Source organism: Bos grunniens, chromosome 9 (assembly GCF_055505025.1).
Source record: "Bos grunniens cultivar Pamir isolate PY7600 chromosome 9, Bosgru_T2T1.0, whole genome shotgun sequence".
NCBI lineage: Eukaryota > Metazoa > Chordata > Mammalia > Artiodactyla > Bovidae > Bos > Bos grunniens.
In genome coordinates this window covers 68,586,010-68,599,490 of record NC_141173.1, presented here as the reverse complement: position 1 = coordinate 68,599,490, position 13,481 = coordinate 68,586,010, and the positions used below count along the sequence as shown (strand labels likewise).

The 13,481-nt window shown below is 39.9% G+C and overlaps 1 protein-coding gene across 3 annotated transcripts in view; it reads right to left on the bottom strand.

The window, feature by feature from the left end:
• Positions 1-13,481, bottom strand: part of LAMA2 (laminin subunit alpha 2) — a 707,472-nt gene that overhangs the window by 121,975 nt on the left and 572,016 nt on the right. For all 3 annotated transcript variants that reach the window (XM_086317880.1, XM_086317878.1, XM_086317879.1), the window contains 2 exons: positions 12,618-12,781; positions 10,136-10,274 (listed from right to left, as the gene is read on the bottom strand). In XM_086317880.1, coding sequence (XP_086174006.1) covers positions 10,136-10,274; positions 12,618-12,781 — 303 coding nt within the window. The remainder of the gene's footprint in view (positions 1-10,135; positions 10,275-12,617; positions 12,782-13,481) is intronic.

The following is a 13,481-nucleotide window of genomic DNA, read 5'->3' as shown; positions in this document are numbered from 1 at the left end:
AGGAAATTAAGAAAGGAAGGAGGGTAACATTTCAGTGTTGATAGAGATTGTGTGGTTATTATGTGATGACTCTTCATAATCTTAATGAACAAGAACACTAGAATCCATTCTACATTAGCCTTCTGTTTTGTCGTTGTTGCTTGCTGTTTGGATATACCAGATTCAAGTGTACATCCTCTAAGAACTCCCCAGTGGTAAAGGGCAGAGGGTCTTATCTTCCAGGGCCACTAAAACCATGACTATTGTCATCCCAAGGCTCCAGCAGCATATAAAATCTATTCTTCATCTACTTCTAAAATTGGATCTAGTTGATAATACAGGTTTTAAGTTTTCCTATGATCTGGAAATGTTTTTAAAGATTTAATTCTCTGTTGTTTTAGAGTCTGAGGACTTTTTATAGCATCAAAGCCATTGAGATTAGAAAAAAATGACTGGATCTTCATATTCTATTTTTGAAAGAGTGATATATTTCCCTTCTCTTTTTCCTTGTGCCCACCAATGAGAAGTACAAAATGAGATGTTATCTTTGAGACTGTGTGTAGGGAAAACAATAATTTTATACCAATAATACAATAATAGTAATTTTCCCACCGAACACTAATAGAAAATTGGAAGTGTGAAAGTGTTAGTCACTCAGTTGTGTCTGACTCTGCGATCCCATAGACTGTAGCCAATCAGGCTCCTGATTCATGGAATTCCTGTTCATGGAATTCTGCAGGCAAGACTACTGTGAGTTGCCATTCCCTTCTCCAGGGGATCTTCCTGTCCCAGGGATGGATCTGGGTCTCTTGACTGTATGCAGATTCTTTACCATCTGAGTCATAAGGGAAGCCCATTAGAAAAGTAGTAGTGTTTATTTTTTCATAAAGTTTATGTTCCTATGACCAAGCTAGACAGTGTGTTGAAAAGCAGAGACATCACTCTGCCTAAAAGGTCTGTATAGTCAAGGCTATGGTTTTCCCAGTATGGTTGTGAGAGGCTGACTGTAAAAAAGGCAGAGTGTTACAGAATTGATGCCTTCAAACTGTGGTGCTGGAGAAGACTCCTGAGAGGTCCCTGGACAGCCAGGAGATCAACCAGTCAACCTTAAGGGAAATCAACCCTTAATAGTCATTGGAAGGATAGATGCTGAAGCTGAAGTTCCAGTATTTTGGTCACCTGATGTGAACACCTGACTCACTAGGAAAGTTCCTGATGCTGGGAAGGATTGAAGGCAGAAGAAGAGGGCATCAGAGGATGAGATGGCTGGATGGCAACACCAATGTAATGAACATGAACTTGGGCAAAATTCGGGAGATGGTGAGGGACAGGGAGGTCTGGCATCCTGCAGTCCATGGGGTTGCAAAGAGTCAGACATGACTGGGCGACTGAACAACAACATGTTCCTAAAATAACATTTCATTTTGAGATTTAAATAAATTAAATATGCAAGATAAGAGGTTGTTGCTGTTTACATAGCAACTATACTATAATATTTAGTTGTTTATAGACTCCACCTGCTCACTATTTAATTAAAATAAAGGATCACCTTTCTTCTCACTCATATTTTCCTTTCAATTACATTGTTGATTATGTGTGCATTACAAATAGGTAGACTTAAGTAGATATTTAAAAGTGAAGTGGCTTTAAAAATGTTGTCAATTATGCTTTAAGATTATTTCACCATTCATTTGGGGTTTTTTTTTCCCCTATGTTATTTTCAATGCTTTTTTTCCTTCTCATATTATCTCACATCCATTTTCGTCACAGTAATAATTGGTTGTTTTATTGCTTGTCTAACAGGTCTTTTTTCCTCCTTGTATAAATTCGTCCTTTGCTTCTCTGTACTTTGTTTCTAATTCATTAAAGACATTCTTCCTTCTTTGTAGGCCTAGATTCAAATGACTCTTTCATACATAAATAATAAACTCAATCTTACTCTTCCATGTTTATCTATAGCTGTAGCAATCATACCAGCTCTTACATTTATGAAATGCTAGTTCTATCTAGGTAATTGCTCAATTTAATGGAAAATATATTTCCTTTCTAGTACAATAGGAACTACATTATAATGAATTATTAAAATTAAAACTTTATTTATTTTGTTCCTGAAACACAGTCTAACAATCTTTCTGACCAAATCAGTCTTCTGTGTGTTTGCTGATAGCCATTTAATAAATCAGTGATCCTCTTTAGCCTTAGAAATTTTTCAGACATTTAATTATTTTTACAGCTTATGGGGACGGAATAACAAGAACAAGTGGACATGCTGTATGCATTAAAACTTCTCCTAGCTCTATGTTTGAGTTTGGCTAGCCTATCAGGTATAAACATCAGTGCTGAGGAAAAGTGAATATTTCATGTTGGCATGAAAATGAGTCTCGTAAGTGTGAAGTGAGAGAATCAATTCTTAGGCAGGTTGATAAGAAGGCTGGGGTCCCTAAGGCAGCAAAAGGGGCCTGGGGCTCTCAAATTGGAGATAGAGGTCTGGAATTCTCAAGGAGGAGGAAAGGACAAACACCTTTTTTTCCCTCTACATTCCTTAGTCTTAGTCACATAAAATGTTTTTTTTCTTTAATCCTGGAACTGATGACCCCACAACAAACAACTCAGTTTAAACTCTGTACTAAGGATTATATAACAACAGTGTATCATCCTTGAGGACAGTTTCTCCTTCCAGAAAGAAAAGTGAAGTTACTCAGTAGTATCCGACTCTTTGCAACTCCATGGACTGTAGCCTACCAGGCTCCTCTGTCCATGGTATTTTCCAGGCAAGAATACTGGAGTGGGTTGCCATTTCCTTCTTCAAATCCTGTTATCCTAAAATTTAAATTGTGGGAGTGGGTCTGGTAAAATTGTTACAACCCTGAGACATTCTTCTGACTTATTGTAATGACTAATTAAAAAAGTATATAACTCCTTTGCTAACACTAGTGAGGGGGGCACTCTCTGTCCCCTTCTGATGTCTATGTCAGAAGCTTTCTCTGGCCCTTTTTCACTTTAATAAAACTCTGCTACACAAAAGCTCTTGAGTGATCAAGCCTGGTCCCTGGTCCCGAAGCTAAATCTTCTTCAGAGATCAAGAATCAGACACTGTTCACCATAAGTTACCATCTTGGGGGCTTTCCAGGATCTTCAGGATAAGGTAAGAACACTCAGAGCTCTAGCCTCTCTGCTTTCTCAATATACACATTTTCTGCTTTACTTTACTAACTCTACAGTGTGCTGTGCGAATGAATGACATGTCCTGCACGATGCAAGCATTGAGCCCTGCTCTGTGGTTTTGCGGTGCCTCATAATGACTGAAGGCAGCCCCCAAAAGGGGAGCCTTGTCTCTGCCAATGCCAAGAGACACCCAAGGTCCCTGCAAGGGGAGCGACCAGAAATGGGCAAAGTGCGTGAACTGAACTTTCCTTTCTTGGTCAGCTTTTCCTGGTCGCTTTGACCATTTCATAATTGCATGGGAAATTAGAAGTACTAGCCTAATCTTTTGGATCATAGACTTTCAAGGGACTAGTGATCCATGCTGTTACTACGTACTTTTACTTAGACCCCAAGTAAGGAAGCGCCTAGCCTTGCTAGGAGCAGAAAGTTACTAGAAGTACGTACGGAGTGAGGTGGAACCCTAGGAACATCTCTCACGCTAGAAGTTACTCTCTTGGCTGCCTGTCTCAGGGGCCAGAAACCTGAAAGTGAGTCTTTGTCATGGCTGTGCCTCCTGTCTATATGGATAGAAGCACTGCTGGTGACCATGAGGTTTTTGAGGACACAGATCGGGAATTGCAGAATCTGGTTAGATTGGAAATGCAATGGGCTTCTTCCTTTGGTAGTGCTAGCTCTTAGTGGACCAGAAGAGGCTCTCTGATGGCTTTTGTCTCAACTGTTTAGATATTCCTTTTGTGGAATCTGTAGAAATGAGCTGGAACGATTGACGCTAATTGCTAGAGAACAAAAATCACTTTTTCCTCGTTGGCCAACCCTCCACCACCTCTTTTGCTATCACGTATACTGGTGTGGTGACACTCAGGAGGGACATCTTGGTTGTTATTTGTCTCTTTATGACTCACCCATTCTAATGCAGTCAGGACCATACTCAGGAATGTGCACAGGCACACGTAAGATGGATGCTTCTCCTAGTAGTCCTAGCTTGGGAAACATTCTGGGAAATTACTCTGGCAAATCAAACAAAGGTCTCGGTGGTATGGAACTAAATCAATCTGGGATGCCATCAGGTCTACCCCTGGTGCATCTCCACCCCACCTTGGTGGTAGAACTGGGAGGGACGAGTAAGACGCCTGTGTCGGTAAGGGACCGACTAAGTCTGACCAGGGAAAGAAAGCTTTGGTGGAGAGTCTGCTACACTCCCATCTAAAGCAGGGAAGGACACTTCTGATGGAAAAAAGCCAAGGCTGTGGATGCTGCTTCTTTCCCTCTTACAGATGGGGGAGCTAGCAGTTCCAGAACTACTTCTTTAAAATGTATTTTAAAAAAAGGTGGGACAAGCTTGATTCCCAGAATTTAAAAAGACATACCTGATCTTCTTCTGTGATACTGAATGGCCACAGTATCCTTTGGAAGATGAGAAATACTGACATGTTAAAGGGTCTCTCAATTATGATACTGTTTTACAACTAGACCGGTTCCATAGAAAATAAGGGAAATGGGTAGAAGTGCCTTATGTGTTGTTCTTTATCTCTCTGTGAGACATGCCAGACTTATGTCCTAACGGTGCAGATTTGTGTAGGAAAGCTTCAGCTGCTTCCTGTTCTCTTATTTTGCCCCTTTATCCCTTTATCTGGGGCTCCCTACTGAACAGGCTGAGAGTTAGGGTACCCTTCCAGGAGGGGCTGCCTCAGTGTCGGTAGAAATTCAATAGCTCCCATCCTAATTACATCTGAGGAGCCCTGGGTATTAATAACTGTGGAAGGCCAAGCAGTCAATTTCTTTTGGACACTGGGGCAATTTTCTCTGTGCTCACTGAAGCCCCTGGCTCACTTTCCTCCCAATCGACTACCAAAATGGACTGTCTGGATGAGTGAGTGAAGTCCCTTAGTCATGTCCAATTCTTTGCAACCCCATGGACTGTAGCCTACCAGGTTCCTCCATCCATGGGATTTTCCAGGCAGGAGTACTGGAGTGGGTTGCCATTTCCTTCTCCAGGAGATCTTCCCAACCCAGGGATTGAACCCGGATCTCTCACATTGTAGGCAGATGCTTTACCGTCAGAGCCACCAGGGAAGTCATCCTTTAAGTGGAAACTGGGACTCTGTGCTGTTTTCTCGTGAGTTTCTAATTGTGCCAGAGTCTCCCTCACCCCTTCTGGGGAAGGATATACTGAACAAGGTCCAGGCCTCTGTTTTCATGAATATGGAACCAGCTCTTTTTAATGGAACAAAATGTAAATCCTAGAGTGTGGGCCGGAGAAGGCAATGGCACCCCACTCCAGTACTCTTGCCTGGAAAATCCCATGGACGGAGGAGCCTGGAAGGCTGCAGTCCATGGGGTTGCTAAGAGTCGGACGCGACTGAGCGACTTCACTTTCACTTTTTACTTTCATGTGCTGGAGAAGGAAATAGCAACCCACTCCAGTGTTCTTGCCTGGAGAATCCCAGGGATGGGGGAGCCTGGTGGGCTGCCGTCCATGGGGTCGCACAGAGTAGGACACAACTGAAGTGACTTAGCAGCAGAGTGTGGACAGATGGAAAAACTGTGGGTTGAGCACAAAATGCTGTTGCTGTCGTTATCAAGCTCAATGGCCTCACCTATTTTCATATCAAAAGCAGTATTAACTAAAGCCCGAGGTTAATGAATGGACAAAATCTTACTGTACTGACTTCTCCTGATGTGAGTGGGATCTTGAACTCTAAAGTTCAGAGCAACAATGCTCCATCTTTAAAGCTGCTGTAACTCAAGGGGAGTCAAAAGCTCTAGGAATAGAGTATAACTTACACTCTTCCTGGAGACCCCAATCATCAGAAAAAGTTGAAAAGGCTAATGACATTATTAAAAGACACCTGTGTAAGCCAACTCAGGAAATACAAGACAGTTGGTTTAAAGTTCTACCCATAGTTTTAACAAGGGCTCAAACCGCCCCTAAGAAGAAGGGACTGTCTCTATGATAGGCTGTTTTTGTACACAGATATTCCCATAGAGCCTTAAAATTAACTATGTGACTCAGCTTTTTGCTTTTCAACAGACATTACCAGGAGGTTAACTCCTGACCCAGACTTTGAGTCAAACTAGCCGCTGTTTGAGCCAGGAACCAAGATGGGACTGAGAATCCAGGTGGGCTTGCTTCTGTTGACTCCAAAAGTCCTGAGTTTGACCATTTGACCCTCAAGGCAGCGCCTTCCTGTCCTGGACTCATTCCCATGCTGCATTCCACAATTGGTCTAATTGCTGGGTCTGCAGAGCACTCCCCTCCTCATCAAGTGAAGACATCCCACAGTGAGTTTCTCCACTTCATGGAAAGGACTTTCTTCAACTCTGAGAATACTTTCACCAACAACAATCATATGTGACACTTCTTCTTGATCTGATGACATCTAAAAATCTAAAGATGGAGTGATGTAACTATGGACATAATGTAACTTTTAATTTTGATTATGTTTGAACTTGGTTTAATGACTATTTTGCTGCACATAAGAAGGTAATTGGGTCTAGATCTGGTAGTTTTCTACCTGATGTTTATCAAATATGAGATGAGGTCATATGGCTAACTCCTAAAAAGGGATGCCTACTATCTAACGCTCCCATATGCTGGGAAAAAATAGAGCCATCCCCAGAAGTTAGCCAAGAACTTAGTTATAATGATTGGAAACAACTTGGATTTTTGCCTCAAGAAATATAAAATACAATCATTCCTGTGTTTTCCAATCCCAGTTTAGGTCCTCCTTTTGCCTGGGCAGGAACAGGTTGGGACTGGATCCCTCAGTCACGCCGGTTTACTCCAAATGGGACCTACTAGATATGTGGCTCACACTTACGGGCATGGCTTCCCCCTGGCTGGATAGGAAGATGCACCCTAGATCTAACTTTTACTCATGGCTTCATATTTTCAGAGCTTCCAGAGAAGCCTAATCTGCCACACCTTAAAACTCATTGGGCAAGATCTGTATTTCACTGGTGTGATTGTCTGGCTACAATATTCGTTCCCTCTCTGGGAACTACAGATTAGATGTCCTCTCTGGGAACTACAGATTAGATGTTATGAGTTGATGCTCTGAGTAACTTTCAGCCATTAATGCTGAACAAATAAATACAAATTAGAAAGGTGGTTTTACAAAACATATTGGCCTTAGATATTCTAACAGCTGCACAAGGAGGAACTTGTGCCATTATTCATATCCAACGTTGTACGTATATACCAGATATGAGTACTAATGTTACTCACTTTACTAAACACATGAACAAGACGATTCAGGCTATGGATTCCCCTGAAGCCTCAGTCACCTCACTTTGGGAAATGTTAACTAGCTCCCCAGGGTGGAAAACTATCTTAAACATAATAATTCTAATTGTTCTGTTTTTACTGTTTGATCCCTTCATCTGTAACTGTGTAACTGGATTTGTTTCTAACCGTTTTAAAGCTTTTAAGTTACAAATGGTTGTCCAGGCTCCTAGGAGCCCCACAACCTCCTCCAACTATTACTTGGGGTCCTTGGATCAGAGACCCTGAAAATGAGGGTTAGGAGAATAAGTTGCCTCAACAATTTAGGGACCACACCCCTCAATAGCAGGAAGTGATTATGGAATGAAAACAATGCCCCTTTCCCTTGGCAACATAATTTTCCTAAAAGAAAAGTGGGGGGTGGGGGAAATGAGAGAGTCAATTCCTAGGCAGGTTGATAAGAAGTCCGGAGTCCCTGAGGATGAGAAAGGGATCTGGGGCTCTGGAAGTCAAGACAGGGGTCTGGAACTCTCAAGGAGGAGGAAAGGACAAATACCTTTTTTTCCCTCTACATTCCTTAGTCTTAGTCACATAAAGTTTTTTCTTTAAGCTTGGAACTGATGATTACACAACAAACAACTCAGTTTAAACTCTGTACTAAGGATTATATAACAACAATGTATCCTTCTTGAGGACAGTTTCTCCTTCCTGAAAACCTTCTGACTAATCCTGATATCTTTAGAATGTATATTATGGGATCTGGTCTGATAGGATCTTTCTATTGTTAAGTTCTAATCATGCTATCCTAAAATGTAAATTGTGGGAGTGGGTCTGGTAAAATTGTTACAACCTTGAGGCATTCTTCTGATTTATTGTAATAACTAATTAAAAAAGTATATAACTCCCTTGTTAACACTAGTGAGGGGGGCACTCTCCGTCCCCTTCTGATGTCTATGTCAGAAGCTTTCTCTGGCCCTTTTTCACTTTAATGAAACTCTGCTACACAAAAGCTCTTGAGTGATCAAGGCTGGTCCCTGGTCCCTGGAAGCTAAATCTTCTTCAGAGATCAAGAATCCGACACCTTTCACCATAAGCTATCAGAAGTGATGTTAGCAAATTTGGGTGAAAATAAACAGCTCTTTACCATAAAATGCACAAAGTTTATAAAAATAAAGCAGTGATAATATTGAGATTTTTTACAAAATGTTGTAAACAGGCATGAAAAATGTCAATTAGAGTGACGTGCATTCACTCACGCAGGCCTATGATTTGTCAGGCACTGTCCTAGATGCTGAAAATGGCCATCCAATAAGACTTAGGTCAGATGAAAATGGTGAAATTGAAGATTAGGATCTTCAAATAGATATGAAAAATGGTTCATTTTGAAAGGATAACTGAACATAGGTAAGTTTTTGTAATAATTATGTCATGACTTTGAATAAGAAATAAACAAAACACACGGTATTAGTAAAGTCATCCCAGAGAAACCAAACAGTAGTAATTGCTGATGGAATATGATGTTTTCACTATGACCATAAAATAACCATCTAAGTATGTGGCAAATACCTCTACTATCTCTGAAATCGAAGAAAGCATTTGTGCTAAATACCAAAGCAAATACTGATTTGTTTCTTCAACACCCATTATTTCTGCATATGTCATTCACAGTCAAATGTCCAGGAAGGGTTCTTTTCTCCTGAAGTTCTGATGTATTTGGAGGATTTTGTGTGAAGCCAAAGGAATAAGTGATGGTTCTGAACATTTTAACTAACTGTGTGATTCCTATGAAATGAAAGCGGACCTAAAATGTATCGCCAAGGTTTACCAAACATAACCTGTTTACAAAATGTTGCTCTGCATGTAAAGGAAAAAAATTTGTCACTGTTGAAGATACTCAGATAATGTGCTATACCTAGAACCCCCAAACTCTAAAATATTAATTGAAAATTTATTTTGAACAATGACAGAAGCCAAAAGTAGCTTTGAAGGTAAATATTTCAACTGATAAAAATAGTATAATAGTTTAGAAGTATATGATTTGGCATGTTTTGTAAAATGTGCACCTTATTATTAAACTTTATATAGAATTAACTTATATGTGACTATAAGCAATGGTGTTAATATCCAAAGCACTTTCTTATTGAAGACATATGGAATAATTGTTATAAATTTTCCTCTTCAGAGTCTTATGTTTGGCTATTTTCCTTTATGAGTTGGTTGCTGCTGCTGCTAAGTTGCTTCAGTCACGTCTGACTCTGTGCGACCCCATAGACGGCAGCCCACCAGGCTCCCCCGTCCCTGGGATTCTCCAGGCAAGAACACTGGAGTGGGTTGCCATTTCCTTCTCCAATGCATGAAAGTGAAAAGTGAAAGTGAAGTCGCTCAGTGGTGTCCGACTCTTAGCGACCCCATGGACTACAGCCCACCAGGCCTTCCGTCCATGGGATTTTCCAGGCAAGAGTACTGGAGTGGGGTGCCATTGCCTTCTCCTTATGAGTTGGTGGCACAAACCTATTTGTCATCTGGGATAATAATACAACTCTTATTAGTGGTGGAAAGTAGTATGTAACTGAGAAGAGTTCTGCTATGATTACAGCACATTGAGAATTTATTTTGGATAAAATTTAAAAGGAGCCTTTGAAAATAATTTAAAACTAATATTCTAATTTGCCAGGATTTTCCAGAGCTTATTTAAGTTTGAGAAATTTAGTTTAGAAACTTACTTGAAAAGGTTCACCTCAGTACATAGCACTATTTGTTTCTTACCAGTTCTGTGGCTTCGTGTGCAAGAACTTTGGCTTCTTTGGCAATTTTCTCAGCTTCGTCAATATAGTCCTTAATGTTGCTGTAAGCGTTGAAGGCTGCAGTGGCATTGAAGGAGATGTTTTTAGCCTCATCAAGGATTCTGAAGGGATTATCCAAAAAGAGAATATCAGAGTAGTTGGTACTCAAATGAAGAATATTTGAAGAACTTACTTATAACAAATAAGGCTTCCAAATGATCATGGCCAATATAATAATGATAATCCCAAATCATAGCGAGGTATCTACTAATTGTATTATATTGTAGCTTTCAGTTTAAACTCATATTCCTAAATAACCAAGCTAGAACTGTTATAATAAAATGAATTATATATGAATTTTTCCCAGGGTCTTCAAACATTAATATTTTCCTTTGTATCAAGAATATTAAGTTTTGAAACAAAACCTTTCACATGGAGTATATTAAATCCAGATTTACTTATGAAAATTATTCTTGGGGTTAATACACCTATTTTATTATGACAATCCCCAAATTGTAGGGGAAGCAAACCAGTTATATTGAGAAGGCTGTTTACCAGTCAAACACACCTCACTAGTGGCCCATCCCCCCATGGAAACATATAAGAATAACAGTTATAATAAGCTATTATTTCACAGGGCAGTACTGAAATAGTAGTGCCTTCATGGAGTTTGAAAGGGAAAAAAAAAAGACTTAAAGGCTATGTATGGAATCACCAGTTTTCATTCCAATCCAAAAGAAGGCAATGCCAAAGAATGTTCAAACTACTGCACAACTGCACTCATCTCACACACTAGCAAAGGCATGCTCAAATTCTCCCAGCCAGGCTTCAACAGTATTCGAACTGTGAACTTCCAGATGTTCAAGCTGGATTTAGAAAAGGCAGAGGAACCAGAGATCAAATTGCTAACATCCATTGGATCATTGAAAAAGCAAGAGAATTCCAGAAAAACATCTACTTCTGCTTTATTGACTATGCCAAAGCCTTTGACTGTGTGGATCACAACAAACTGTGGAAAATTCTTGAAAGAGATGGGAAGCCAGACCACCTGACCTGCCTCCTGAGAAATTTGTATGCAGGTCAAGAAGCAACAGTTAGAACTGGACATGGAACAACAGACTCGTTCCAAATCAGGAAAGGAGAGCATCAAGGCTGTATACTGTCATCCTGCTTATTTAACTTATATGCAGGGTACTTCATGAGAAATGCTGGGGTGGATGAAGCACAAGCTGGAATCAAGATTGCCAGGAGAAATATCAATAACCTCAGATATGCAGATGACACCACACTTACGGCAGAAAGCGAAGAAGAACTAAAGAGCCTCTTGATGAAAGAGAAAGAGGAAAGTAAAAAAGTTGGCTTAAAATTCAACATTCAGAAAACTAAGGTCATGGCATTTGGTCCCATCACTTCATGGCAAATAGATGGGGAAACAGCAGGAACAGTGAGAGACTTCATTTTGGGGGGCTTCAAAATCACTGCAGATGGTGACTGCAGCCATGAAATTAAAAGATGCTTGCTCCTTGGAAGAAAAGCTATGACCAACCTAGACAGCATATTAAAAAGCAGAGACATTACTTTGCCAACAAAGGTCCATCTATGGTTTTTCCAGTAGTCATGTATGGATGTGAGAGTTGGACTATAAAGAAGGCTGAGCACTGAAGAATTGATGCTTTTGAACTGTGGTGTTGGAGAAGACTCTTGAGAGTCCCTTGGACTGCAAGGAGATCCAACCAGTCCATCCTAAAGGCAATCAGTCCTGAATATTCATTGGAAGGGCTGATGCTGAAAGTGAAACTCCAATACTTTGGCCACCTGATGTGAAGAACTGACTCATTTGAAAAGACCCTGATGCTGGAAAAGATTGAAGGAGGGAGGAGACAGGTTTAACAGAGGATGAGATGGTTGGATGGCATCACTGACTCAATGGACAGGAATTTGAGTAAACTCCAGGAGTTGGTAATGGACAGGGAGGCCTGGCGTGTTGCAGTCCATGGGGTTGCAGAGACTCTGACAAGACTGAGCAACTGAACTGAACTGAACCAACGCAACCACGTTTTCAAAAGCCAGCCCTTTAACAATAAATAGTTTTGATTTCATTAAAATTATAAAGCTGAAATTTGGAGCAGAATGTGTGTTTATATATTACTATTTAAAATGCTAATAAGGCAACTGCTGTGCTCTCTAATAAAGAACAAAATACTTTTTCTAAGTGTAGCCTAAGGCAATGTTCGCTCCTCACCATGCAATATTTGAATTCACTTTTAACTCAGACTTTTGATGCTGCTCCAGTAGAGCTTTGTCTACACCCTTCTAATTAGGCTTTTCCACAGAAAGGCCATGCAGTTTGTATGTTAATAATTACAAAAATCAAGATTTGAAAGCAACTCTCAACCATTTCTGTTAGTCAAAGCTTTTGGACAAGTGTCAAGATACATAGACATTTCCAACCACAAATGACATACCCATCAAGGACAGCAGATGAATCATTTAACTGAGCTGCATGGCTCTCAGCCTGGGACACCTTCTCAGCCAGCTTCCTGTCCTTTATTTTTTGGGAGAGGTCATCTATTTTATCTTTCAGATCCTTGGACATGGGTGGCAATTTAGTTTGAATGTCTTCAACGTACTGATATGTAGAGAAAAGAAGGCATTTTAAATAAGCGAATCCAGCTTCCTCTAATTTATTAACGTCTCTTGGAGATATAATTACACATGCTTAGGTTTTTAGAACACTTAAAATTTACTAACCTAGCAAAAAAAAAAAAAAAAAGAATAGAGAATAAAAGCTATTATTCAATGAAAGAGATTAGAAAATATGTGAAGGGAATTTATACCAAGAAGAACCTAACAATCTTTTTTTAAAAAAAATGCTACTTCATAGGTCTAAATGCATAAATGATAGTCATTAGGATCTTTTAGACTATTTGCACTTCTATTACCATATGTCATCATATATTAGCATCTACTGAATGAGACAGCATGTTGAAAGTCTGTTTGTAGCTTTACATTTCTCGTTTAACTAATGTTATATCAATACTGAAGCAGATTGTAAGTTCTGTACTAGGAACGACAAATGCCCTTCATCACTGTGAAAGAAAATACAGGTCAATGTGAGTGTGCGAGTACCCTCATTACTGAGAGAATAACGTGAAGTTCTAATTGCTACCAATGGGTGGGCATGGTCACAATAGAATGAGACAAAAACAACTTTACACTCAAAAGAAAGTAACAATATTTGCTTATACTACTGAATTTCTCACTGGTTCCTATTCAAGAGCACTTGCATCATTATCATCGTTTAACTTTGGGTTTTATAAAATACTCAC